At 43.9% G+C, this 27,449-nt stretch overlaps 1 protein-coding gene across 1 annotated transcript in view; it reads left to right on the top strand.

Moving 5' to 3' along the window:
* Positions 1–27,449, top strand: part of GLI3 (GLI family zinc finger 3) — a 312,480-nt gene that overhangs the window by 87,731 nt on the left and 197,300 nt on the right. Inside the window, exon 3 of the mRNA XM_069588234.1 lies at positions 10,616–10,858. Coding sequence (XP_069444335.1) covers positions 10,616–10,858 — 243 coding nt within the window. The remainder of the gene's footprint in view (positions 1–10,615; positions 10,859–27,449) is intronic.

The following is a 27,449-nucleotide window of genomic DNA, read 5'->3' on the forward strand; positions in this document are numbered from 1 at the left end:
TGTGTAAAAATAGCCTAGCAAGCACTTATAGCTTTAAGAGGTGGGATAAATAGTTTAAAATAAGACTACAGGACTATAAGAGATAAAATAAGACTATAGGAGAGAAACTCATGGGATAATTTTTCAATGTATGTATACTTAATTTGGACTTCTCTAGAGAATTATTGTAAAGGTCATACTTAGGATAGAATTAAAACCAAGAGTAAAAGAAATCAGCTATTTCTGCACTCTAAAATTTTTGAGAAATACAGGACCATAAAGGAAAAACATTGCATAGAAATATTTCATGCTCTCTTGGTGCGTTTTTTAAAACTTAAAAAGTGTGTAAAAATAATTATATATTTGTTTTCCACCTTCCCCTCCTCCCAAAACTTGACTCCTTAAAGAACTTGAAAGCATAGTAGTCAGGTGGGTGAGTGGACTCTGAATTCCATTGCAGGCTCTGCCTCTTTCTAGCTGTGTTTTCTTGGATAAATAAACCTCACTTTTTGTATCTGTATAATGAGAAGTACAAAAGTATTTACCTCATAGGATTGGCTTGTAACACCTTAGAAAAGTACTTAGTGCTCAGTAAAATTCTTTCCTATATTCATTAAAATCCTTGATTCACGTATTTTATAATAATATTCCATCCTAAGATAATGGACTTTAATTTTGTTACCTAGTTTTCCATATTATAAATAACACCGTGATGAATATCCTTGAAAAGAAATTGTCTTCTTATCTGTTTTTTTTCCCCTTAAGATACAGCCTGGAAGTGGATTATGGAAATATTTTAATAGTGTGAGAAAGTGACTCTCCCACCATATCCGCCCCCCCCCCCAACTCTCAGTATTACTGCTTTTGCTTTTTTACTGTAATATCCCTCATTGTTTTGGGTACAAGATTTATTGGCAAAGGTGGGTAAGTTCCTTTAGGGTAATAGCTAGTCTGAAGTGTGTAGCCAAACCTAATCTGCTGCCTGTTTTTGTGCAGCTCATGAACAAAGGATAGCTCTTTACATTTTTAAATATGATGTGAAAATTACATGAAATTCAGATTTCTGTGTTTATAAATGAAGCATGGGGACACCGCCATGCCCACTGGTTTATATCTTGTCTGTGGCGGCTTTCATGCTGCAGTAGGGTTTGGTGGTTGTGAAGTTCCCAGACACATGCTTTAGGGCGCTTCTGCTGCTGCTAAGTCGCTTCAGTCATGTCCAACTCTTCTGCGGCCGCATGGACGGTAGCCCACCAGGCTCCTCTGTCCATGGGATTCTTCAGGCAAGAATACTAGACTGGGTTGCCACGCCCTCCTCCAGGGAATCTTCCCGACCCAGGGATCGAACCCGTGTCTCTTACATCCCCTTCTTTGGCAGGTGGGTTCTTTAGCACTAGTCCACCTGGGAAGTCTTAGGGCATTGATCACAATTCAAATTTATTTTATATTTCTTGTCACTGAGTAAGGAAGTCCAAGAGCCAGATCTTTAAGTAGGAGCTTTAAAGTCTGACTGCCTGGGTTCCAGGCTCTGCCCACCAAGCAGCTGTGTGTCCTTCGTAAATAGCCCACTTTCTCTCTGCCACAGTTTCCTCATCTGGCAAATGAGCAGAACAACAGTGCCTAATCAGGGTACAGTGAAGAGTAAAGCAAGATAGGCGAAGCCCTCTCGATCTCATAGTAAGCAGATGTTAGCTGTATTTCACTGGTGTGTGGTTAGTGAATTTGAATTGGTCAGATGAATGAGTGAGACCAAAAAAACAAAAATATTTGTATTTTGGAAAGATAGATGAATTTGGTGTTTTATTTGTTTCCTTAATCACTTTTACTAGGACTTCTTGAGTATAAAAATACATTCCCCTGGCCTTGTGTCTGGAAAGTTAGAAAAAGGGCAAAAGAAAGGTCTGGCTGTGTCCTGGTTCCCAGTCTCCTGCAGAGGCTGGGTGACTGGTGTCTGCCCTGTCCAGTTGGTCGCAGGAGAGGAGAGCAGCAGGGTACCAAAGCCTCTTGTCTTGTGTGTAACCATCAACATGGACTTTGGGGGAGATTAGGTTTTGTGACCATTCCTGCTTTTACTCATAGTTTCTGAACCACACCTGGAAAGTGTTTCCCAAAATTTCAGACTTCCGTGGCTAAGTAACTAGAAGTAGACTTAGCTCTATTAAAAGTGTGAAGAGTCAAAATGTGGTATTTTCATTTGAGTTTCTCAAATGCAAGTTTCATAGCTGAGGTCAAAGTGGGCAGTGGCTAGAGGGAGCTTCTGTGGTGGAAATCTGATCCAGGCAGCGCCTGGCCTTGCCCAGAGGCTGAGTCAGCAAAGGTGAGCACCCTTGCACCATCCCTAATCTGGTCCCAGTGGGGGTCAAGCCTCCAGCTCCTTTCTGTACAGTAATGATATTCTCTTGATATTTAAGTGTACTCTCCAGGAGGATCTGATTCCTGCCATAGAGTAAGCATGGTCTTTAAAATGTTATTAAAAATACAATACCACCATATGCTCAGGCTTTCTTATTACCCAGTTCTCTAAAAAACCAAAACCAGGCAACATCAACACACCAGATGAAGCCAGTTAAATTTGTGTTCACCTCACCAAATTCAAAACACGGTGAAAAGTTTAGGAAATGGAACTCTGATGTTAGGGAGGGGATTGGGTGGGTGAGAACCTGGGAACCACCATTCAGAAGTGCGGCCAGCGGAGGCTGTCACACACAGAGATTTCTTTCCCTGCTTGCCTTTAAAGGAAGAGCGAGAATTCCCTGGAAGTCCAGTGGATAGGACTCTGTGCATCCACAGCAGGAGACATGGGTTTGATCGCTGGTTGGGGAGCGAAGATCCCCCAGGTATGGCAGGACTGGGGGCAGGGTAGCTCCGGGGCAGCAGGCCTGGTCCTGTTGGAGGATGCAGCCACAGCAGCTGTCAGCTCACTTGAGCCTTGTGAGCAGACATTCTACGATGTCTCTTATGATTGTGGGTTGTGGATGTCACTATGGGTGGTTAACTGCTCAGGCTGTAGGTGCAAAGCAAGGAAGAGAGACTGTTCATTCTTTGCTTTTAAAAGACTCAAACTGAGTTCTCAAAGAACTCTCTAATACCTAAATGTTCCTGAGACTGTTACTCGCAGATAGGCATAAATGCGCTATTAAGTGGAAGAAAAAAAATGGGGCCCTCCTGAGAATTTATTGTACTGCCTTTGATGTCACTAATTAACTCACTCTGTGTAAGCAGTGACTAGTAACTAATAGCAGGCTAATAGAAGAAGCTTCATGACATTTTAGAATTCTTAATGCTAGGAAAGGTCTTCTTGAGCTCATGGAAAATTAGGAAGATATCCGTTTTACAGGACGGCCTGCCGGGGCCCTCAGGGGCCTGTTTTGTTGTTTGTTGTTGTTGTTTTTTCCCTCTTCCCAGGGGCAGGTGGGGCTTGGCTAGTGCTTTGTCTAAAACTTTGAAAGCTGGTTAGTGAGGTTGGGTTTGTGCTGGCCCAAGTCATAGTGTTAACACCCAGAAGCATCCTTCCCGAGGTGGGCAGGGGTGTGGACCTCTGATTGGTGTGGGTTCAGAGAGAGGCAAGAGGATGTAAACCCTATACGGCATGCCTGGTGAGGCCTCAGACATGAAGCTTGTGTGATCGACCCCTGATTTTCCAGATGGTAAGGAGCCCTTATTTTTAAAAAGGCAAGAGGCTGCTTGCTCCAGGCCTTGGGAGCTCCCTGCTCCCAGGAACTCACAGCAGTGTCAGGTTTGCCCTTCAGTTTATCCAAATTCTTGTCTTACTCTTCACTCTTTCTATCCCAGGAGCCCCCTTTAAAGCTGTGTGAAGCTCTGTAAGCTGAGTAGTAGGGAGTAAGGCCAGAAATTGCCTTGGGTTTAGTACTAACCTGTTCTTGGGAGCAAATAGTTTCTGGTGAAGGGCTGGTGGGATACTGGTCAGTCTGGACTATGTTTTATTCTTTGGCAAAAAGAACTCTAGAAATGTTTAAAAAAAAAAAATTGTGGTACTCCTACTGCTGGGATGGAGGGCATTTTCTACTTCTTTGCTTTCCCCTGGCGATCTTCTCATTGATGGAAGGAGGCAGAGAGAGCTACCCGTTAATTCTTGAGCCCATGATCTTTGAGAAAGGATTGCCACTTGAATTTCTCCAAAGCTTCACATCCCCTGGCCGCCCTCTCGTGTAGCAGGCCCTGCAGTCAGTTTAAAGGTTGCAGACAAAGCAGAGAGCTCTCTCCCGATCCATCTGGGCCGCTCCCTCTGCCATCAGTCATTGTCAATGGGAGATGTATGTGTAGCCGCACAAGGGCGATGTCTGACCCCAAGGGCATTGGAAATGTTCTTAGAGAAGGCATTGTTTGCTCCTCCCTTTGGCAGCCAGACTCTAAGATTCCAGGGAGCAGCTTCTGGCTTAGGCGTCCCTGCAGTCAGGATGGAAAGGGTCAAGATTCTGCTTCTAAAAACTACAGACACTACCCGCCCCCACCCCCTTTCTTGGCATAATTCTACGAACCTTGTGAATGTGCTTAGCCTCTTCTCTTTCGTTTCTGATCTCTCTTTGGGCAAAGTCTTAGAGAAAATTCTGAAACAAGGAGGCGAGGAGTTGGGTTCTATTGGTGTTTTTTATTCAAAGAACATCAGAAAGTAAATAACCACAGAAATAAAAGCTGACAAGATGCAACCAATACATAATAAGAAAACATGAAATAATGCTCTTTCCAAACACGGCCAAGCAATTTCCTGGGGGAAAAGCAGAAAATGATGTTCTGTTTCTTGCTTAGAAGAGAAGAAGGTGGGGCTCCAGGCTTGTGGGAGCACACTAAAACCTGCGGTAACACACAGATGCCATTGGTCGAGCCTCAGCGTGCGACAGTATGTGTGTGTGTGTGAGTATGTGTGTGTGCGCGCGGACACACAGCCTGTGTAAGGCATGAGCCTGTCCTCATACCTGTGGGGATAAGATGCTTCAGGGTACTAAGACCCTGAAGTTGGATGTCCCACAGTGGATTTGTCCCTGGGGCCCTCTGGGTTTTTCCCAGAAGTGGTTGTTTGTTGACAAAAACTTATTTGGAGAGTATCAAGGATTTGAAAATGTCAGATCATCAAAATGTAATTGCTCTCCTCCCTTCCTTTAATTGATGGTCGTGGGGGTGGAGGCTGAGATTGCACACAAGCCACAGGTATCATTCGCCAACCTGCCTGGGAGCAGACCTCTTCTCATGTTAACAGGACTTTGTGGCCTATCGAAGGCGTGATTAGGATTTCTCTTACATCATGTATAAAGGACATGGTTGCATAGTTTTGATCAGGAAACTGGCCCTAATGCCTTGTCCTGCTATAACATCGGGTTCTGGTGAGGAGCAAGTGAGAAGATACAAATGATAAAGCGGTTTGTGGCAGAAACGGATTATTTCTTCTCTTAAGAAAGGGGATTGACGTTTGCCGGTGAGGGGTCAGGAATAGCCCTCCGCGTGTTGATTGAGGCTCACACCTGTGTTTTGATCTATTTGTAGATGACTTGATGACTGATATCATTCAGTTTGGAAATGATGAGGTTTCACAAACTCAGACCTTATTAAACATGGAAATATTATTTTCTTGTTTGAATCCTATTCTGTTCAAAATCTGAGTATCCACTCCTTTTTTTTTTTCCTCCTTAACATTTTGTGGCCTCCACCCCTCCCCCCAGCCGCCCTGCCTTTTGGGCTCACCGAAATTTGAGTGCCACTTTTCTGGGAAAGCCTGATATTCTGACTTCAGTTTTGTAATTTAATGATGGAGAGTTTCCTTAGTAAACCAAATTTAGAGTCCTAGAATGCTTATCTTATATCCAGACCTTGAACATAAAAGGCATTTTATACCCGCAATTGTTCATTTAATGAGCAATTGCAGAGTGCAGGCCGGTTAAGGGATTGAGCTATATGCACTATTATTGCAAGAAGTATTCCGAAATACCAGAAATAGGACGTAAGCTCTGATCAGGGAGACTGCGAGCACAATTACCTTCTTTTCAAATCCTTCTGTGACACTGCGGGAGGAAAAAGGACTTTGAAACTTGAAAGGAAAGAGCTTGCTTTCAACCTCAAAAGCTAGGAGGAAAGGGCTCTGAAATTTGCTCTGAATTCCCAATTCACCATTAGCCTGTTTCTTCCTTTAGCCTCAAGGCATTCTCCGCTTTTTGAAAAGATGTTAAGAAATTCAGTCACAATAGAGAGCCTAGTTCTGAACGTGTTTCACTCGGTCCATTGAGGTCTGGGCTCCAGCCTTTGTGTGGAGTGAATTGAGCTGAGCGGCTAGCTGGTTGCAGAGAGGTGAATGAACAGTCGCTGTGCAGTGGCAAATTCTGGCAAAGAAAGAAGCGCCCCCTCTTCCTTTATTTTCCAATATGCATTCCTGTACAACCCCGCTAGTGGCCATATGTGGCGTCGAGCCTGTTCTTAAGTCAATACGGGGTCCTTGGTTTATTGCAACTCTTGTTAAGTTTGTCTTGTAATTGAAGCTGCTGTTGACCTTGCTTGGGGACCGTTTGTAAAACCGTTTATTTAGCATAAACTGAAATAATAAACCCTCCTTCTCTGGGGCTGATTGTGATAGGGTGACATTAGTTTGATTTAATGATTAGCCAGCCTGACCCTTCTGCTGGAGAGAGTGCCTTGAATAGAGAGAGTTCACTCGGAAGCACTCAGAAAGAATACTAATGAGCTTGTTAAATTTAGCATGGCTCCAACCACTTTTAATTCCTCTAATGGGAGCAAGCACTGCCTGGGAGAGGGAGAGGGCCAGGGTGCAGGGAGGCAGGGAGACACCGAGAATGTTCCTAGCAGGTCTGCACAGCTAGAGAAAGCCCAGCAGAAAGAGAAGTTTGCAGAAAGTAGCTAGCCAGAGCCTGGGACTGAGTTGTAAGTATCCATCTGTTCACTTTCACTCTGTGTCTTCTGTGTCTTGGGGGGAGGAGAGGCGTGATGCTTTTAAAACGGGATTGCAGGGGACGGCTTAAAATCCACGTTCATTTCAAAGAGGTGAGCACTTGTACCACGAGATCCTCACCCGCTGATTTGGTAAAGGGGACAGGAAGTGTTCCTGGTTGGTGATGCGGAGCAGGGTTTTACCTTTCCATGGGAACAGTCATCTGAAACTTTTTTGTCCAGTCCAACGCAAAAGAGCACTTGTGTCCTGGGTCTCTGGGAGAAGAAGTCAATCAAGAGTTTGGGAACAAATGCACAGGTGTGTGTGTGTGTGTGTTGAGTCCTGCTTCTCACCACGATGCCTTCCTGGAAACCTTCTTCTGTAAATGATCTCAGCAATGTTGGTGATGAAGCCGCTCTTGAGTTGTGAGAGTTTATGGCACCAAGCGTGTCTGATGCAATATGGGTTGCCTTCGGATGAGTTTGGAAAAACCTGAGACAGCTTCTGAAATGCAGTGTGGGGGCAGCCCTCCCTGCAGTGGGTGGGAATTCCTTAATTTCCACTGGAGCACAGATCTGCAGAAGGCAGGGGATCCAAAGTGGGATCCTGATGACAGTTTTGAAAACAGTTTTTCTCCTGAAGGTTTTTAGAAACTTGCATGTCTCAGTCTGACCCTCTGAGCCTGCAGCTGCTGAACCGAGAGAGGCACGAACAGTCGCCCTGTGTTTGGCTGTTCAAGTCCACTGGCAGATGCTTCTGAAGGACTGGGCTGTTTGCTTACATTTTTGCAGCTGACTTCTGCTTGTTGCCATGGTGGACAGTATGTTTCTGTCAATAATTTGGCCTGGCGTAGCCTGTCTGCGCTGACTCTCCAACTTTATTGAACAACTCAGCTCGACTGAGCAAGATTAGACAGCTCTCGTCTTCTTGGCTTGCTAGAGTGGTTGCTAAATTTATAAGAGCAGGCAGGAATATGGCTTGGAAAGTTTCCCTTTCACTGTAGATAGCACTCTTTCAAGCCTCATAGCTGTTTGTATTCTGGGGATGTGTACTGTCAAGGTTTCATCCTGAATGCCCCTCAGAATCAACTCAGTATAGGAGATGAACTTCAGGAAATAATCACCTGCTGGAATTTTCTGGAGAGGGAGAGTAGGTGAAAATGTGGGAGTCCTGACTTGTATAAGAGTAAGTCTGATGAAAGTTTCCACATGAAAAAAAATCCTGGCCTGCGTTTTACTAAGAGAATTAGTTCATTTTTTTCAGTATTAAGTGTTTGAACTTTGCTGATTTCTTGTTCTAATTTGATATTCACACATATTGTGTTAATCCTCATGAAGGAATTAATTTTTAGCTAAAAAGACCCGCCCGTTTCCACTTACCCGCCTCCCCCTAACTGCTTCTTTCTCCCACGAGGTGGGGGAGAATGTGGGAGGGCTGCGAATAGTCCGTGCCCATTATTCAGTTATTCGTGAAGTTGGATTCAAATGCTTGTCCGTAAAGACATCATGTCTAAGAAACTCACTCTATTGTAGGGATGCAGTTTTACGAGAAGAAAAGTTAATTTCTTCTAGGAAGATTAAGTGAAGGGAATCCTGTTTTAAACCTGGAACAGATTAGTAGGGCTTGGTTATTCATCTTTCCCAGAGACTGCTAATTGTGTGTCACAGTCCCTGTTGGTATGAGCTGTCTGGCTTTCCAAATGCAGGTCCATTCTATAGAATTTACACCTTAGTGCAAAGTTGAAATTGGAAGTTGTGCAGGCACACTTTAGTGGAAAATATGACTTTGGCCATGGTGGGAATTTTTATAAACCGACTATAAGTTTTGAGTGTTTTTGACATCCTTCCGTCTTTACATCACTGAAAACCTTCATTCTGCAGCCTGCAACTTTACTGCTAATGAAGTCTGAGTGTGGATTAGGGCCTAAAAGTATTAGAGAAATTAAAATGTCAGATTTTTGTTGTTGTTGTTGTTGTTTTTGTAGTTTGTTTTTAAACTAGCAAAAGCATGGTTGTAATTGCTTTTGGAAAGATCAATGTGTGCAAATGTGACCATTTTCTTTTTTAGTAGTTACTTGATAGATTAAACTCATGATTTATTCCATCATTACAGGATCTGAGGGTGGGGATCTACACAAAATAATGTTTCACAGTTACCCAGCAGTAATCAGCAAAATCACTGTAAAGTCCAGAACATACCTCATTGCCTGTTTGGTTTTGAAAGTCATTTGCTAGGCTAAAAAAAAAAAAGAAAGAAAGAAATATACAGTGCTTATTTCTTCAGGTCCCAAACATAGGCAGGAAAATGAGAGTTGCTACTGGCTTTAGGTAGTTCCAAGTATTAGTCATCACAAAAGAGTTGTCGTTATTTGAGTTTGTATTTTCACACTAGTTCATGTTCATAGCTATTCTTCTAAATGTCAAAAGAGCTATGAAATTGCTAAAGCATACTTTTTTCTGTTTTTTTTTTAAAGAGACGTTTAAGAGAGTATGTCTTTAAGAGAGTATGTCTACTCAGCTAGACATACCTCTGTTTTTTTGGATATTTTGAAGAGAAGTTTGTGTGTGAAGATTAGATGAGTTCAAGATCTGTTCAATTAAATAGTACATCAGTGTTACTATTTATATGCACTTATAGTTTTTTTGTTTTCGTTTTGTTTTTAGGATCAGGAATGAGAAACAGCTTTCAAATGGAGTGTCTAAGCAGTGTCCTAACAGCTTTGTTTCCATCAGCACTTATCTGCCAGAGCACAGTCTGTGGATTAAACACAGAGCTTGTGTGGGCATAATTGAGAGTGCGCATATGATTCTTACAGATGAATTGGTCCACTTGTTGTGGGTTTTGATTGCCAGTTTGGTTTGATTTTATGCCACGGGTCTTTGATCTGCTATTATCGGAAAGGCCATCCAATCACATTTTCAGAGGACCATAGTGGACTGATGGAAAGTTCTTACAGACGAAAGGGAACAGAAGTATGAGGGAGCTTGAATTTCATCAAGCTGTTTCTTACATGTTTGAAACGATGTCTGGAGCCCACCAGAGTGTGGATGTAGATCAGTGTAACTGACGCCCTCCACACCCACATTCTATCCCCATTTTCCTCTTAGCTCTCAGCTCCGTTCTGTGGGCCGAAGCAGGAAGTGTCCTGTAAGGGGCACTATAGGTTTTCATGATTTGCCATCTTTATCCCTCGGAACCAGCGGGTCTTCTGTCCCATGCTTGGCACTGTTTCATCTCTCAGTGGATCACACATCTGACTTAAAAATAAAATCACAAGGATAAGTTTTGCCTTCTAACAGGTCCGCCTCTGAGCAACAGGGGTCCCTTGCCTCCTGGATCACCGGAGGCCTGGCTTCCTCAGGCCAGGAGAAGCTGGCAATCCACAGCCTTAGTCTGGCAAAATCTCCAGCTCCTCAGGCCCTTCAGGGATACTGGCAGGTCCCTGATGGGAAACCTCACTGGCAGATTCGGCTGGAAGCCAGGGATGAGAATTTGCTGATATCTCAATTTAATAGGCTCATTTCCTGCTCCCCTTCCTCCTTCGATTTGTATCTTGGACCCTCATTCATAAACAGTTTTGGCTTGAGACCCTCCAGTCATGGCTAGCTTTCACAGTTGCCAAGAGTGAGAAGTAGGCTTCTTTTGGAGGCGGGGAGATGGGTGGACCGGGAGCCCCAACTGATGATGGTTTTTGAATGTTTCCTCAAAGTGCTCACAGAGTTTTCATTTCCCTTCTGTCTTCAGAGGATGAAAGTCCTGGACAGACCTATCACAGAGAGAGAAGAAACGCAGTCACTATGCAGCCACAGATTGCCCCGGGGCTCAGCAAGATCAGTGAGGAGCCTTCAACATCCAGCGACGAGAGGGCCTCGCTGATCAAGAAGGAGATCCATGGGTCCCTGCCCCACCTGGCCGAGCCCTCTGTCCCCTACCGCGGGGCTGTGTTTGCCATGGACCCCAGGAATGGCTACATGGAGCCTCACTATCGTAAGTCGCCCCCAACCTGTGGCACTTGCTACAGGAGCCACGGCAGGCTGTGTGTGTGTGCATGTGCGCTTAAAGAGTTACTTGTCTTGCACTATTTTATGCAAATATTTAATTTACTGTTTACTTCTTAACTTCTCCCACATCCTGTTCCTTCTTTTTAGGGAAACCGTTTCTTTCCGTCTCTAAGCAACTTGGACCTCGGGGGCTGGGGGGCGGCTGTCAGGAAGGTGTCCGTCTGTGGCTAATTGACACAGACCTTTCCTGGGAACTGAAACCAGATTTTCTCCACCCAAGTAGACCCTGCTGGAGGAAAATCGGTGGAGGAGGGGGAGTTATTAAAGTGGGAGGCATTAGCAGATGTCTTCAATGGCAGATATTCCCCTTGTTTATATATATATATATATATATATATATATTTGCTTTATTGTTGAGGAACAAACAAACCTCTTTTAACCAACCAGGGCCAAATTCCTTCTGTGTAAGATTTTTCTGTGTATTCTACTTTCTTCTGGAATTCGCAGGCTGGAGACCTCGTAAGCTCCTCTTCTTACACTCAGAAAGTTTAAGAAATGAACTAGGATGGTGAACACACCCACGGGATGGTTGCAGAATGCAAAGGAAACTATATAAGGGTTGAGATTGTTTCCGGCCTGGTTCTAGTTAAAATATATAATTCGGTGGTGGAGTAATGAAGTTCATATTGAGATGCCCAAGCGTGCAGCTCTTGATTACAGATTTATCACCTTGCTAGGATACAGACCTGCTATTTAACCTTCCTGGCTCCAATTCCAGATGATCCATCGTGTGCCACAGAGGGGGACTGGTTTGTGTTTTCCTTTTTCCACATCATTCAGAAATTTTAGTGTTTTAAGGCAAAAGGTCATTAGCCAGATGACTGATGAGTGAGGACAGCTGATTAGTGCATGTTTTTTGGTTCAAGAAAGTGCCCAGGATAAAAGCTAATTTCATCCCTTCATTAGTTGGCTTGAAGCAGAGGGGAATGTTCCCTCATCAGGGCGCAGATCAAAGCGCTTCACACAACCTTAAGTCTCAGCAACTGCTCCCCCCTCCTCCCCACTAGATTATATTGTTGGTAAAGATGGAAGATACATTACTTTTTTTCAGTGGAGGGAGAATTTGTTTTTTTTAAGTGGTCAGAGGCATAGAGGAAAAGGTTCGATGACTTCTTGTTAGTTTTTCAAAAACCCTGCAACTTTTCTGTTTAAAAAGTGCTTCTCAGCCCTATGGCTACAGTTGTTACCTTCTACAGTTACAGAAATGAGGATGTATAGTGTGTGCGTTCCTCTTCTTTCCTTGTTAGAGGTTTATTTCGTTTTATTTTTCCTTTATTTTTGGAATGAGAGTTTACAATAGTTGTCAGTAGGGTTTTTCTCCAAGCCCATGTCTGAGTTTTTTACAATGTATTTTTGTGGATGGGTCTCTATTAGATCTCATCCATGCAGAAAATATGAGGGACTCTACATACTCCCTACCTATATTAATATTCCCCGAGAGTATGCTTACTTTTGAAAAAGGATAACGTCTAGATTATCAGCCACACATGTCCTGCATTGTTTGTGCCCTTGGATGGGAACACAAACTTTCCCTGTTTCATATTTATGTTTTGTTTTTCATTCCAGATGCCCACTAATTAGTGAATAGTTAATTGCTCAGGACAGCTGAGCGAAGTAGGCAGATGACCGTTAACTTTCTCTGTGCTGTTCAACGTGCAGCTTGCTCTCGGCCCATTTGTTCTAACGGATTGCCCATTGAGTCCTCTCCTCATCCTTTGAGGGGCTGGGATCTCTGCACACCTGGGACCCTTGTCCCTCCTCGGTGGTCCTTGTGTGTGACCCCCTTCTCCAACCTCCAGTGGGAGTATGAACTAGCACAGGGCGCTAGAAAACTCTTGATGGCTCTTGGAACCATTGCTTGTCACTCTGTTGAAGAGGCATCGCACCTATAGGTTGGTTGTGCTTCAGCTTTTCCCATGGTATTGTTCAAACCACTATAAAATCATTGGGTAATTTATAAGTGAGGTAAGCTGTCTATCACCAAATGGCAAATGTTTTTCTGCCCCACCATTCCAAGGTACTCACTCAATTGGGCATGAATAAATGCTATCGTTACATCCATCATATGGATGTGGAGTCCTGGAGATTGGCTCAGCAACCAGGGCACTCATGTTCCAGCCTTGCCACCTACTGACCTTGTGACTGTCGCCAAGTGGGCTTGTCCTCTAAGATCTCTCCAAGGATCTCTTCTCAGCTGTTGAATGGGAGTATTGTGAGACTGCCAGCCCCACAGTGTCCTTGTGACAATTAAGTGAGACAGTGCCAATAAAATACCAATATTTTGTACAATCTCTGGCTCGTGATGAATGCATCTGAATCATTGGGGACTCTCTCTATTCTCGGCCTCATTTTCCTTCTCCTGCTTCTTCTTCTTCTTCCTGTTCCATCTTCGTCATCATGAGCAGCAGCAACATCGTCCCCACCACCATCTGTATGTGATAAGTTCACTCTTCAAACCAAGGTGTCTTGTCAGAATTGCAGTTGTGTTTGGTTCAGTGTAGACTGGCCTTTCTCTGTCAGACCTGCCTTTCTGATTCCCCAAGGTCAGTGTCTTCTCTAAACACAGATTAGAGATGGAGTGAATTGTAAAAAAAAATTCTTTTCTTAGGGAAAGATTGTGAGGTTAGCATGGGGTGCCACAGTCTTCTAATCAGAAGAAGTCTTTCTCGCTGAATCTTAAAGGATGGACTGTCATTTTTTCCTGTTTGAGGAGCAGAGAAATTTTAAACCTTTTGCATGAGTTGGAGTAGTTTTAACATTTAAAATTCCTACCAGAAAGTGTTTTATATAATAAATACGCTTAATGCCTGTGGAAAAGTGAAAGATATAGTATTTAGGTATTCATGGTAAATGATGGAAAGGTATCCTAAACTAAGCTCCAAGAAGTCAGTAGGACATGACTCTATTTTTTTAGAATCCAGTTGGATTACTTAATCTTCTACCAGTATAATGAGTGCTTTTTTAGGTACTTTGTAATAATACCTACCTGACATGGATTTAAATTATCCAGGTAAATGACAGATGGGAAGCTGAAATTGACACATCTTCTAAGAATCTTTTAGCGTGTGAGAAAAGTGCCCTCTTTTTCAAATGAGATGTAAAAGTTTGGCCAAGTTTCTTTACCTTGTCTCCGTCGGCAGCCTTGTCAAGCACACAAACTGATCGTGGACCTATGGTAGCTAAAGGTTCAGAGACATCTGTTTAGGTCACTCCCTTTTCCCTTGAGTCGTCTGCCAGCCCCACTAGACCCTTGGAGGGAAAGATTTCTCTAATCCAGTGTAGCTGGGCTTGTGAACTCTCACAGTAATTCCTGCGTTTCTCTGTGGTTGGAAAATGCAGACATTCCAAGATGCCTAATTTGTGCTTCTATATATACTAACTTTGTATTTCTAACGTGTGGGCAGGCTTCCTGTAAGACCGGAAAAAGGAAAATCATTTTTCCCCTCAGAAGGACATCTGTAAAATTTTTATTGCATAAGGCTCTGTTATACTTGGGTAGGCAATGTTGCATCTTCACAAATTGCACTTAGGCAGGATTCAAAGTATTTTGGGTTTTGTGGGTTTGACTTTTAGAAAAATGAAAAAGAGAAAACCCCAGGATAGCGGGCACTTCAAACATTTGCAACATGTGTTTGGAATAAAATCCTCACAGGGGGCACCGGGGGCTTTCTCTCGCCAAGGGTAGCTGTGGAAGCGGTGTATATCAAGGCAAGAAAGTAGATGTTCCAGCCGCGTGGCTCAGACCTGGGGTGGTGCTGACAGGCTGGCTGCTGTGGGATCACTCGTGCTTTATGATTGGGCAGGGCATGGGAGGGACCAGATTTGGGGAATCTGACCTGCTTGTCCTGGAGTCAGGATGACGACCCCCATCTCCAGCCCAAAGATTTCTCAGCAAAGATTTTATTCTGCTCCTGCTTCATCTGCAGCAGATATGCCAAACCACCATCACTCCCTGCTTTCACTTACCACCGTGCATTTCTTCTCTTATAAACTGACAAGGCAGGTGACATAATAGTTAAAGCATTCCTGTACCCTGGCCGACACTTAACTTTTATTCGCTTCCCTGTTACAGAAAACATGTGTTGCACTGTCTTCTGGACTGTGGAGTGCAGTTTTCTAACTATCCCTGCTGGGCTCTTGGTGGGGAGTTTCTTGGCATCACCATCATGTCATACAGGTCCCCTGCTGGTGGGGAGGGTTTAGAAAGATGCCCCCTTTTCTAAAATTTCAGGTCTCTTTTCCAGTTTTATAGTTGTGTGAAGACTGCTTTCTCTATGCCCCCAACTGCTCCCAAGCAGTTATTCCTCCTGGAAACTATGATTCATTCCTCCATGTAAATGCTTTGATTGAAAACATACCGCTGGTATTCTTCCTTATGTTTCCCAGCTCAGATGACAGAACTATTAGTTGCTAATTAGCAAAAACCTGAGGAATTAGCTTAAAGAAAAGAAACTGAATTTTTAATTGGCTAGCATTTATCTTCTGCAGAAAGCTGATGTGCCGAGCCCACTTGCATTCTTGTGTGCTAAAAAAAAAAAGGCACGGAAGATATTTTTTCTACCTGTCTGTCTTTATGTTAGGTGACTTTCCACACCCTTTAGAAATCCATCTTCTAAGTGAGGAGAAGGGAAGAGGTGTATTTTACATATTTAATAGACGCACCTGCTCACATTTCTTTTACTCTGGGAGTGTCATCTGGAGGCTGTGAAAGACAAAGATGCCTACGAGGCACAAATGAACAGTTTGGTGTTGACCAAACTGCAGAGACAGTGACAGCTCCCCGGGTGCACAGTTCTGTTTTCATCCAGGCTGTCGTTTCCATCTTTGGAGAACAGTTGGGAAACCAATCAGGAGTGTTGTGATTGTTCCTCCCTCCCTCCCCAACCCCCCCAAAACTGAAGGGTTTCACCAGAAAGCCTGATGTTGGGTCCTAGTCTGGGGGCTTTGCTGACTGTCTTGCATCTTGAGCTAGTCGACTTGAATCATGGGAGGACCTGGAGTGGGAAGATGCAGATAAGTCTAGGAAGCTTTGCAAAACTTATTTATGAGCTTAAGAAAAGCTCTCTGCTTATCCCTGTCCTTCTCTTAGAAATTCAGTGTAATGATCCAAGGTTTCTTTCAGTAGCTTGGAGGTAAATGTTTTAAGACCAGAAGTAGTGAGCCCATGTCCACAGACTTTTTTTTAAAATAGAGCTACACTGCAAGCAACCCTGCAGAAAGTGGTGGAAATTTTGGAATCATTTTTAGGAGGCTCCAGATTCTACTCCGCACTGAATCTTTAACATGACTGTGACTCTACTCTTGAGTCTTGGGAAACAGCGAGAGACTGGAACTCGATGGGAAGAGAAGCACTGTGACCTTTGGAGAAAGAGCTGTTGATTTTATCCGTTGAATTTAAGGGACACACTTATTAGAGGGGGCCAGGGAGAAGCTTGAAGCCCATTCCTCTAGGAGAGGAATGAATAGAAAGGAGAGGCAAAGGCAGACCGTGCTCTAGAGAGAACCAGTTGGCTCACTGTTCTGGCCTGGCCCTCTCTCTCTCTGTTGCCCTAACAGTGCCCCCTGCAGGCAAGTCTGGCTCCCTTGGCCCACTGCTCAGGCCGCCCTGCTCAGGCTATTGTCCTCCTAGAATAATTCTTGCCTGTTCTCCTCACCTTCAAGTGCTATGCAGTCTTCAGTCTAATGATGCACTTCCTTTGAAAGGATTCCTTGAGTCCCATCTCACAAAGATCTCTTCCTACCCCGCACCCCTAGTCCATGTAAGACCCTGAAACACATTGCAGCTTGGGTTGTCCGTGTATGTTGGTCTGATCTTCTTTAGAATAAGGTGATGTCTGGGGAAGTGCTTTGTTCTTCTATCCACCGGAGTTCCTAGGCAGGACCGAGAGGGCTTGTTAATGCAGAGAAGGGGTGAGCTGTTCATTGCTTGGCCTGTCAACACTGGAGATGAAGTTGATCCAGAGCTTGCTGGTCAGAGGTAGCTCCTCAGCAAACAGAAGAAATGGAAGCTTCTGCTTCCATTTTATAATTTACTCACTATAGTCAACCTCTGATTCAAACGTACTACCCACCCCCCCCCCCCATCCTCTCTGAACATGCTGCTGCTGCTAAGTCGTTTCAGTCGTGTCCGACTCTGTGCAATCCCATAGATGGCAGCCCACCAGGCTCCCCCGTCCCAGGGATTCTCCAGGCAAGAATACTGGAGTGGGTTGCCATTTCCTTCTCTAATGCGTGAAAGTGAAAAGTGAAAGTGAAGTCACTTAGTGGTGTCCTACCCTCAGCGACCCCATGGACTGCAGCCTTCCAGGCTCCTCCGTCCATGGGATTTTCCAGGCAAGAGTACTGGAGTGGGGTGCCATTGCCTTCTCCGTTCTCTGAACATAGGCAAGGTTTAAAGTGTTTATGACACATTAATTCATTTATAAGTTGTTCATTTGCAAAACATCAAGAGTATTTGCTTCCGCATACCTGCAGCACATTTAGAACTGCCAGGATGCTCAGACATCGTACATTGTGGTTCTTTGGAGGAAATTGACACTTTACTCAGAGTTGGATGAGGACCAATTCATTTTAAACACCATGGGATTTGCATAGGAGATCTCCTGTGTATTTTGAAGTTCATCTAAAAATCAAACAGGTAGGTATTCTTCCTGTGGTTAAGGTGAGCATGGTCTTTGTTTTTCCCTTTAATAAATTTCAGTGATCCCTCTTATCTTCAGTAACCTCTAAGGCAATTCACGGTTTTAGTAACATCTTTCCAACTTATTAGTGTGGAAGTATGTGTGTAATTCCTGGTAATGGGATCCTCCATTGACAAATTGATTGGGATCATGAATCCAATTGTTTAAATATTCCATGGAATTCTGTTCCTTTTCTAATTTGCCTACCCACCCAACACCCAGCACAAGTGGCAGTATTCTTAGTTGCTTATAGTTTCTTTTCCTCCTCTGTCGCTCCCTCCTTCGTTGAGGGAAAGCATGAGAAACACAGCAACTCCTGCCATTTCATAGCCATCTGCTCACAGCTTCGTAGCCCATTTTCTAACAGAGGCAACATTATCCTTGGCCCCCTCCTCCTTTTTCTTGTATAATTAAAGAATGTTACCTTTGATGTCTCTTGAAAGCTGCATCTCCTGCTCTGCTTTAGCTTTCTTGATCTTGTACCTATAAATTTGTGCTGTATCTTCATCTCACTTAGTAAAAGGGCTGGGTTTTTCTTTGTGCCTTGCACAGTTTGCTTTAGTATGGGGTTGCCGATCTGGCATTTTATGGCTCTGTCCTTCTTGCGTTCTGATAGAGTTTAGATTCTTGTGGAACTCTTTGAAAAGTATCCAGCTTTCAGTCCTTTGAGCTTTTACATGTGGGTCCATACTTTTTGTCTCCTAAAACGCATTGTTTTCATTTTCCTAATATCGTCCCTTCTTTGTGGGCGGGGATGGGGGTGTCTCCTGGCTTTTTATCAGCCTAAGTTTTTGATGAGTTTCTTGCTGTTAGAACGAAATGAAGAAAGTTCTGGACTCATTTAGCTGTTTGTGTTTTTGGTTCACCTGTCAGTCATTTGCTAGTTAATCATGCTTACCAAATGTCTCTTAAGTGCTCACCTGTGTTGGACAGAAAGAACAAGGTCGTTGCTTCCGTGGAGCTTTAGGCCAGTGGGACAATAGACCAAGAGGATAAGCCCTTGCCGAAAGTCGGTATAAAGGATGTATCATAAAAGATAGATGCAGAGTCCCTGAGGAGTAGAAAACACACACATACCTCACCCAGACTTGATGAGTTGGGAAGGCTTCCTGGAGAAAGTTATACCTGAATAAATACTTATGGTAGAGGTAGAGAGACATTTGCAAAGGCGTAGAGGCCAAAGGAAAACCTGACGCTCCTGAGGACCTGAGAACTAGGGACCTGGGGATTGGAGCTCACGTCAGAGTGGCAGGAGACAGGCTGTAGAAGTGCAAGCCCGCAGGCTTCCTAGAAGCTGATCTGCGGCATGAGGCCAGGGCAAGCCCTAAGACTTATTTCATGGCTTCTGCGTATTTAAGCAGATCTTTGGGTAACTATGTTTCCCATCACCAGCCCAGAATTTGTCCCGGGTTTAATTCACTTCCTCCTTCTGATTTGCCTGTGTGCAATTTCATCCTCAGACCCTCCTGACTTCTTTGGCTGACTCCTCGTCCTGTCCTCAAGGACACGCTACTGCTTCCCCAGTGCCGTGTGTTAAATTTTCTTTTGAAGACAACAAAATCATATCTACTTGTTCTCCAGCTTTTCTGTATTAGATAACCCTCATAATCACAGCATCTTGGTCTCAAAGTACAAATCCCAAACACTGGGAAATAAGTGCAACTTCATTGCCAGTGAATTAAGAATGCTCTGTATCAAGACATGTTTTAACTTCAGAATATAAGATCCACAATAAAAAATTTAAAAACCTGGAGTTTTACTTTATTGAAAAACTCAAATCCTCTGACATCAGTGGGGCCAGAGGTATTGTGCAAAGGGCCCAAGGCGAGGTTGGGAGAGGGCCCAGGAATAACAAAGTGAAATTCATCTGGGAAATCCAGTAGCTAATGCCACTGGGAGAAAATGAGAACAAAGACTTCCAGAAGTGGGATAAGCCTGCAATCCAGCCTGGACAGAAAGAGTCTTAAGGGAGATGGTGGGGTAGGGGGGCGAAGGGTGACTGGGGAGGTGGAGGGGTGGGGGTTACTCATGCGTCCTCTCTGTGGGGGGCTGCAGGGCTAATCAGTGGGCATTGTGTAGGTCAGAGGAAGCTCACTCTAAGAAGCTGGTTATTTACTCATCCACTGGGGGGACCCAAATCTACATCCTGATTATGCTCCTCACTTGTGAGTGGGATCAAAGGGGAGCCTGTCTCCTGGTTTAGAGAGGAGCAGAGAAGTGTGCACGAAGCATCCTGGGAAACAGGCATCAACTCTTTTTTCTGTTGGCTTTCATGAAATAAACCTGCATTTGAATTTGATGAGATTTCAGATTTCCTTCCCCATTCCTGTTTTTCCCCTTTAAATAAGGAACGTCATCACCTCCCTTCCCCCTCCACCAGCGTCTGTGATTCCAGCTTACTTCAAAGAATCTGACCGTATAGATTGACTCTTCTGATCAAATGTGCAGTTTATTTCATATTTAACATATAGGATATATATTACACAGCACATAATGCTATGAAATGCATTTTTATGTAGCCTTCATGTTTTATCTTTAATGATGTTTCAAGCATAATTTGTGCCTTTCATATTCCCCAAATTGATGATATAGAGAGACAGTTGATGAGCAGTTGGAGGCACCTGAGTGCCTCCAGTGTCCCCGACTATTCTGATCAGAACCCTGGTGTGATGTGATTCAAATCTTACTCCATTGGGTACATGATGTATGATCTTCATTTGCATTTCAAAAATTCCTTGCATCTTTTTGAGAGTCTGTCGTCAGTCAGACACTGTCTAGGTCCTGAGGGGGCAGTGTTTGCCAAAACCAGTCATGTGCAGGCCTTCGTGGAGCCCACATTCTAGTCAGAGGAGAAACACACCAAACATGGGGGGAGGGACATCAAGAATGAGACAGCACAGCTGGTGCTCTGAGTCCACTAAGGCAGATGGTGTGCTGGGGTGAGAGTGGGGGTGGAGAATCGTACCTTGGAAGGGGCGGGCAGAACAGGGAAGGCCCTTCTGGGCAATGTTTTTGCAGTTGACGCTCAAGTGACAAAAAGGAGTTCAACCTTGGGAAGGTCCAAGGGGAGAGCATTTCACTTTAAGAGTGGAATTTGTGGATTCCCTGTGGCACGTCTAGGAGCAGAGAGAAGGCAAGTGTGCTGGACTAGTGAGGCAGTGAAATAGGTGAGGGAGATGAGTTGGGGGGATCTTGTAGGCCAATGGATAGCCAATGGAGGAAGTGACATGGTTTGATTTTTTACTCAAGGAATATCACATTTTTTGGTGTGTGGGGACTCTCATGAAGGAGTGGAGTGCAGAATTTGGGAGGCAGCTCTCAACAGGTGTTGCAGTAGCCCAATGGGAACTGGTTCCCCTTTTTAGAAACCATAGTTGGAACTTCCCTGGCAGCCCGCTGCAGGGGGTGCGAGTTTGATCCTTAGTGGGAAACTGAGATCCTACATGCTGCCCATCCCCCACCCCAAATAGAAACCATAGCCGGCAGAAGTTGAGCCCTCCCTCTGTAACACATAGTATGGTACAGGCTTTGCTTGAATTCATGTAATTAATGAAATCCCAGCAACAACTTCATGGGAGTTCATTGTGATTTTCTCCATGAACAGATGAGGAGACTGAGGTCCAGGAAGGCGAAGTCAGTTTTTACCTGGCTCAAAGTGGTTGAAACAAGATTGGGATTCACAGAGTTGGGCTCCAGAGCGCAAATCCTTAGCTCATGCCCTGTAACTGCTGAGACTTGAAGATGGCAGTCCAGGTGTGCACCAAGACCTATGTAGGCTGGCTCAGCTGGGAGCTCAGGGATTCTTCCAGAACTGGGTGCTGGTGTTGCCAGCGGGGACTGGCTAGGGATTGGAGGGTCTTGAGAGGGCAGGCTGCCTGCCACGTGGGTCTCCAGGCCTGTACTGTTGGATCCTAGCACAGGTATGCTTAGTGCTACCTCTGTCCTTGCCGTATTTCTGCAGGTGGCTGTGTGGGAGAAAATGAGAAATTGCTTTACAGCTTAGACTTCCCCAAAGATTGGAAGTTACCTATGACCTAAGTGTGGGGAGGCCTCCCGGTCCTCTCTGTGTCTCTGTTTTGGAGGAATAAGTGTATGGGGAAACACTGGTGCTCACATGAAGTATTTATCGTGTGCTAGCCACTGGGCTCCAGACCCCTGTTACATGATCGCATTTCTTTTTTCCCACAAACCCATCTGGCAGCTGAATTAACTGAGGCTGAGGTCTGGAGTGATTGTGTGGCTTGCTCCCAGGGCCAGTTTGAGTCTGGGCTTCTAGGCCTAGGGTTTGGGAGTCAGAGAGGACGGCCCCACGTGCACTTGTTAAGCTCTGTCTCCTACTTGTTAAGCTCTGTCTCCTTACCATATCCCTGTTTCCTCCAGACCTACAGGGACTTGGGCCACAGGCTTGTCTCTTGGATCCACAATGGATTCATTACATGAACTCTCCATTCCAAAGAGTAGCCTTTGTAAGTAACTGGGCTTTCACGTGTCACCAGTATGATGCAGTGTCTCGCCCCATCTAGGCCTGTCTGGGGACAGCTCCCCCCACTGCATAGAGGCCACTGGGCCCTCACCTGTCTTGTGTGACACCAGGGCACTGGGCCAGCCTGCCCAGCCAGGGGAGGAAGTGACAGGGAGAGGGCATCCTTTTATCTATAAGTATACTTGGAAAGTTTATGTCAGAGAGGGAGAGAAAGAGAACCACAGTCTTTTCACAGGAAGACATCTTGTTGTCCCACTAATATGGGCAGTTCCTTGTCTCCTGGTCTTGGTGTCTCAGAGAAACAGAAAGAATCCTAGGGAGAAGCAGTTAAGCATGATGAAGGAGCTGGAGGAATGATTTATGAGGAAAGATGAAAAGGACTGAATGCGAATAACAGCCTGTGCAGGCTAAAAAGACACAGGGACATTCAAATAAGGAAATAGATGCGAAGGAAGGTAAACACAGAAGCAAATCCATGAAGACAGTCAAGGAGAAGACCAGGGAGATCCCTTTCTCTCAGGGACCCGCAGGCAGGACTGATATTTGCTGTAAAGACTGATGTGAGTATCAGATCCTATCTTCATAGAGTTACAGTTTAGGGGACTCGATCTCACCTGAGATGTGTCAGGATCAGATAATAAAGATACAGGTTGTAACAAAGCTTCCTCTGTACCAGGAGAATAAAAAAAGTGAAGGTGGAGTCTTTCAAGAGTGACTTTGATCCCCTGAGATCTTTATAACCAGAACAGTCTAAAAATTATGGAAAATTGCTCTAAGGCGTTTAGAGAAGGCAGAGGGATGACTTAGATATTTTTATTGATTCCCCAACATTAACTTAGCACCACACACAGTAGAAACACAAAATATGACCCTGGCTCTTGATTTTATATTTTGGGGAGAGATCGCTTGAAACAACAGATGAAAACAATTAAGTCCCCTATCAACAAGTATAAAATAACAGGATGAAAGGCACGACCCCGGTCTGGGGAGGGAGATTTCTGATTCCAGTGGGGTTTTACAATAGAGCTCTGACTCCATGGCAAATTTAAATCCAGTATGAAATTTCTCCTAATTAACATTTCCCTTCTTCCTTCCAAATATCAAATTTATGGACTCTGAGAAATTCACATAACGCATATGCCGATGCTGCATTTTCTTTCCGCTTGATCCGTTCCAGCTGTTATTAACTTTCATGTCTGACTTTCATTAATTTATGAGGAGTTCTGAACTGCAATCTGAAATGCTCCCATGAATTTTCAACTTTTGGTGGGGGACAGATTTCACGTAAGTTGATCGTGACCCTGGCTAATATTTCAGCCAAGCCAGGGAGTTGGTTTTCTCTCTAATAATCTTTCCAGGGCCCTCCAGTGATGTGTGCATGGTCACGGTCCCCAAGGAAGTGCACAGATGGGGTTTGTCGCTGTTGATGTCACCACACCTTCCACGTGACTGATAGAACCTGAGCGTCCTCAGCGGCTCTCGTCTGGCACACAGTTCTTGCCCTTAAAGCCTAATAAGCTCATGAAACATAGATTGTCTAGGGTTTTAGAGGCATGCCCTCTGAGCTAGGGTGGGCAGAAGTTTTAATTCTTTTTTTTCTTTTTTTCCTGGAACCTATTTCCCTGACCAGGGATTGAACCTGCGACTCTAGCACGGAATCTTAACCACTGGACCACCAGGGAAGTCCCATAGGCAAAAGTTTCAGTTGGCATTTTTGTATACCATCGAGGCTGCCTAAAATTCTCCTTCCGTCTCTTCTCCATCATCTAATGCTTCAAAGGAACAAGGAAATGAGTCCAAGGCATGAAAAGTTCAAGTGCGGTTTCGGGTCATTGGTACTAGATTATTTTAAAACATGAGTCTGTTTCATGCTTGGTTACTTGAACTTAATATTTCATTTTGATGGCCATGTTTCCCCAGACTGTAAAATATCCCAGCAATGGTAGAGGCGGAGTGGTCAGCACAACCCACCCCCCTCCACAGAGAAAGAGTTGGGAGACTGGCCTTATAGTTCCTTTTTAGAAATCTGCTCCAATAGGATATTCTTTAAAAATCTGTTCGTTTTGGTAGCAGCAAAGCCTTGCTCCTTTGATGCTAGTCTCCTGCTATTAATGCTCAGATTTTCTGAAGTGTCTCTGTCTTAATGAGTCACTAGGTGAGCGTGACTCTAAGGCATGGATTTTTTTGTTCTCGCCTTCCGTCTCAAATATGAAGATTCCAATTAGAAGCTCTGTTAAACAGAGCTTGATATTAGGGCTCTGACTGGCCCCTCCTTGGAGAAAAGTTGAGACCCTACAGAATGATGTCATGTGGAAACATGGGTCTTCCTGTCATGAGAGTTCCAACACCCATGGTTGGCAGGGACTTGGTGAGTTTGGGAGTGAGACCTGGGTGCAGACTGGCTAGAGACTCCACAGGTTGTACCCTATGATAGGTTTCGGAGTTAGTGACCTCAGAGGCATCAGCAGTACGTCCTATCCTTACTTGTCCTGTATAGCCAATAATACCTGAGACCAAGGTAAGATAGTTCTTCCAGAGTACCTGCTTTATTTGAATGCCAACCTTGTTTTGCAAACAGCCATGTTAGAAATAAAGATTCAGAGAAGTTGGAGCTTCATTTTCTTCCCCCCCCTCCCCCCCCCTGTAGTCTGATGGCTTAGATATTATATGTGTATTTTTTACTTGATTTGCATTTTTAAAGAATTTCATTCTTTCAACATTCCTAAAAAGTTTTTTTCTTCTAGAAATTAATCCTAAAGGTGGCCTTTTTGTGTTCTGAAGTTGAAGGAAAGGCTTTTGGCCTTGGGGATGATAACAGTGGGATATGGTGATATGCAAAGCAATTGATTCTTTTTTTGATCTTTTTTTTTAAATGAAGTATAGTTTTATTTACAGTGTTTCAGGTATACAGCAAAATGTTTCACTTATATATGTATATTCTTTTTCAAATTCTTTTCCATTATAGGTCATGACAGATATTGAACAGAGTTCCCTGTGCTCTACAGTAGGTCCTTGTTGTTCATCTGTTTTACATGTAGTAGTGTGGTAGCCTGCAGTCCATGGGGTCGCGAAGAGTCGGACGCGACTGAGCGACTTCACTTTCACTTTTCACTTTCATGCATTGGAGAAGGAAATGGCAACCCACTCTAGTGTTCTTGCCTGCAGAATCCCAGGGACGGGGGACCCTGGTGGGCTGCTGTCTATGGGGTCACACAGAGTCGGACACGACTGAAGCGACTTAGCAGCAGCAGCAGCAGCAGCAGCAGCAGCAGCCGTGTGTATCTGTCAGTCCCAAGTTCCTGATTTGTCCCTCCCCTTTCCCCTTTGGTAGCCATGATTTTGTTTGCTATAGCTGTATACTGATTCTTGATAGGGTGGTAGGTGGTAAGTAAACATTCTTATCTTCATTAGGGCTCATTTTATCTTAAATACTTCTTAAGGTCTTGTTTTGCTCTCAGTTAAATGTTTTACAAAATCACCCTGGGAATATTGGTTCATCTCTGTCAAAGGATGTCTGATTTAGTTGAACAGATAGAGCTGATGTCCTGAGGATGCCAAAATGGGATGCAACTTGTGGAGCTACGGGCTTCCAGGCCACTCGAGTTCAGAGTGATATTCCAAACTGGGAAAGCTGAGTCAGGTACCAGCAAAGGCCTCTCCTTGAAACTTACTTGTAAAAATGAAACGGGGGAAAAGAAAACATGATTTGTAAAAGCTGAACATTTTTTTCATGTTTGGGGATTGTTTGATTACTCCAGTGTTGGTTTGTTATTATCCCTAGAAAAGATCCAGAAAGAAGCTTGAAGTTCTCTTTATAATTTAACATTTTATTACATTTTTATTAAAATCATATTTATAGCACATGCTCACTTCTACAAATTATAGTGTTCATCAGAGCTTAGGATGCAAAGCTAATATTGCTCCATCCTTCCTGCTCCAACCTTAGACCCAAAGATAGTTTTTGATATTTCTGTTTTAATTCTTTTGATAGACGATTACAGCTGCAGTATGTGCTAATACCTTTAGATCCTGATATATCAAATCTTGATATATTGTACTCAGTATGGTCTATTAACTCTCCAATAAGAGAGTTTACCTTTAATTTGCTAACACTGGGCTTCCTTTCCTTTCAATATCGATATTATAGTTAATTTTGTTTTGTCTGCTGTGATTTTTTTTTTGTAACTTTAGAGACTGTCTTAAACCTCTGTTTCTTTTCTTCATCAAGTTTTCATAGTAACTTGATTTTCCATTTCAAAAGATGAGGATATTAAGGTTCCCCCCTCCCCCTCCCCTGAAATCTCCTGAATCCAAACTTTCCTATCATAGTGTCCAAGTTGTTAATATCTCCATGTATCTTACAATCAGCACCTTATCTGCTATGTTTTTATCCATAGCTTGACTTTAAAAATTGAAAATCAATAAAGCATCTCTAGCAGCAGCAACCTCAGAGCTATAGAAATGCTCTTCTATTTCTTTCCATAAATACTAGGATCTCACTTCTTTTTTTAAAGTCCATTTTTATATTATTTTATTTTTTTGGCCTCATAGCTTGCAGGGTCTTAGTTCTCTGACCAGGGATTGGTCCTAGACCCTGGACAGTGAAAGCATGGAGTCCTTAACCACTGGACCTCCAGGGAATTCCTTCACTAACTTCTTCTTTTTCAAAAATGTATTTGGCTATGGCGGGTCTTAGTTGCAGCACTTGTTGCTGTATGTGGGCTCTTAATATGACATGCAGGATTTAGTTCCTTGACCAGGGATTGAACCCGCGTTCCCTGCATCGGGAGCATGGAGTCAACCACTGGACCAGCAGGGAAGTCCCCATCACTAACTTCTTTGTGGATCTTGACGGTGATGTGTCTAGAGGTAAGAACAAGTGGCTTGTCTGTTCTTACCCTGATTTAATAGCGTGCGTACTAGTATGTTGCTTTTTTGTAGTTGCTTTAGCTTTTCCTCTGGTATTGCCTTTATACTATCTTTACGTTTCTCCCCAGCCTCTCAACCGTATCTATTGCCCTGGAGATGGAATACTTAGCTTTCCCGGGCACTTCGTTCTCCCAGTTAATCTGGACCAGGTGTATCAGGACATCCCTTCACAGTCATCTGGGTTAGAACCACTGTTTCCTGGGTCTGACAACTTGGTCCTTATAAGTTTATTCTTTTATTTTACTGGGGTACCTCAAGTAACTTCCCAAGAGCAGAGGACAGACATACTTTCTGAGTTCTTGCCTATATGAAATATCTTTATTCTGCCTTTGCTTTTGTTTAATCTTTTAGCTAGAATTCTAACTTTAAAAATCTGTTAACACCCAAAGTTGTAGATGAGAAGTCTGATGCCTGTTTGATTTGTA

Source organism: Ovis canadensis, chromosome 4 (assembly GCF_042477335.2).
Source record: "Ovis canadensis isolate MfBH-ARS-UI-01 breed Bighorn chromosome 4, ARS-UI_OviCan_v2, whole genome shotgun sequence".
NCBI lineage: Eukaryota > Metazoa > Chordata > Mammalia > Artiodactyla > Bovidae > Ovis > Ovis canadensis.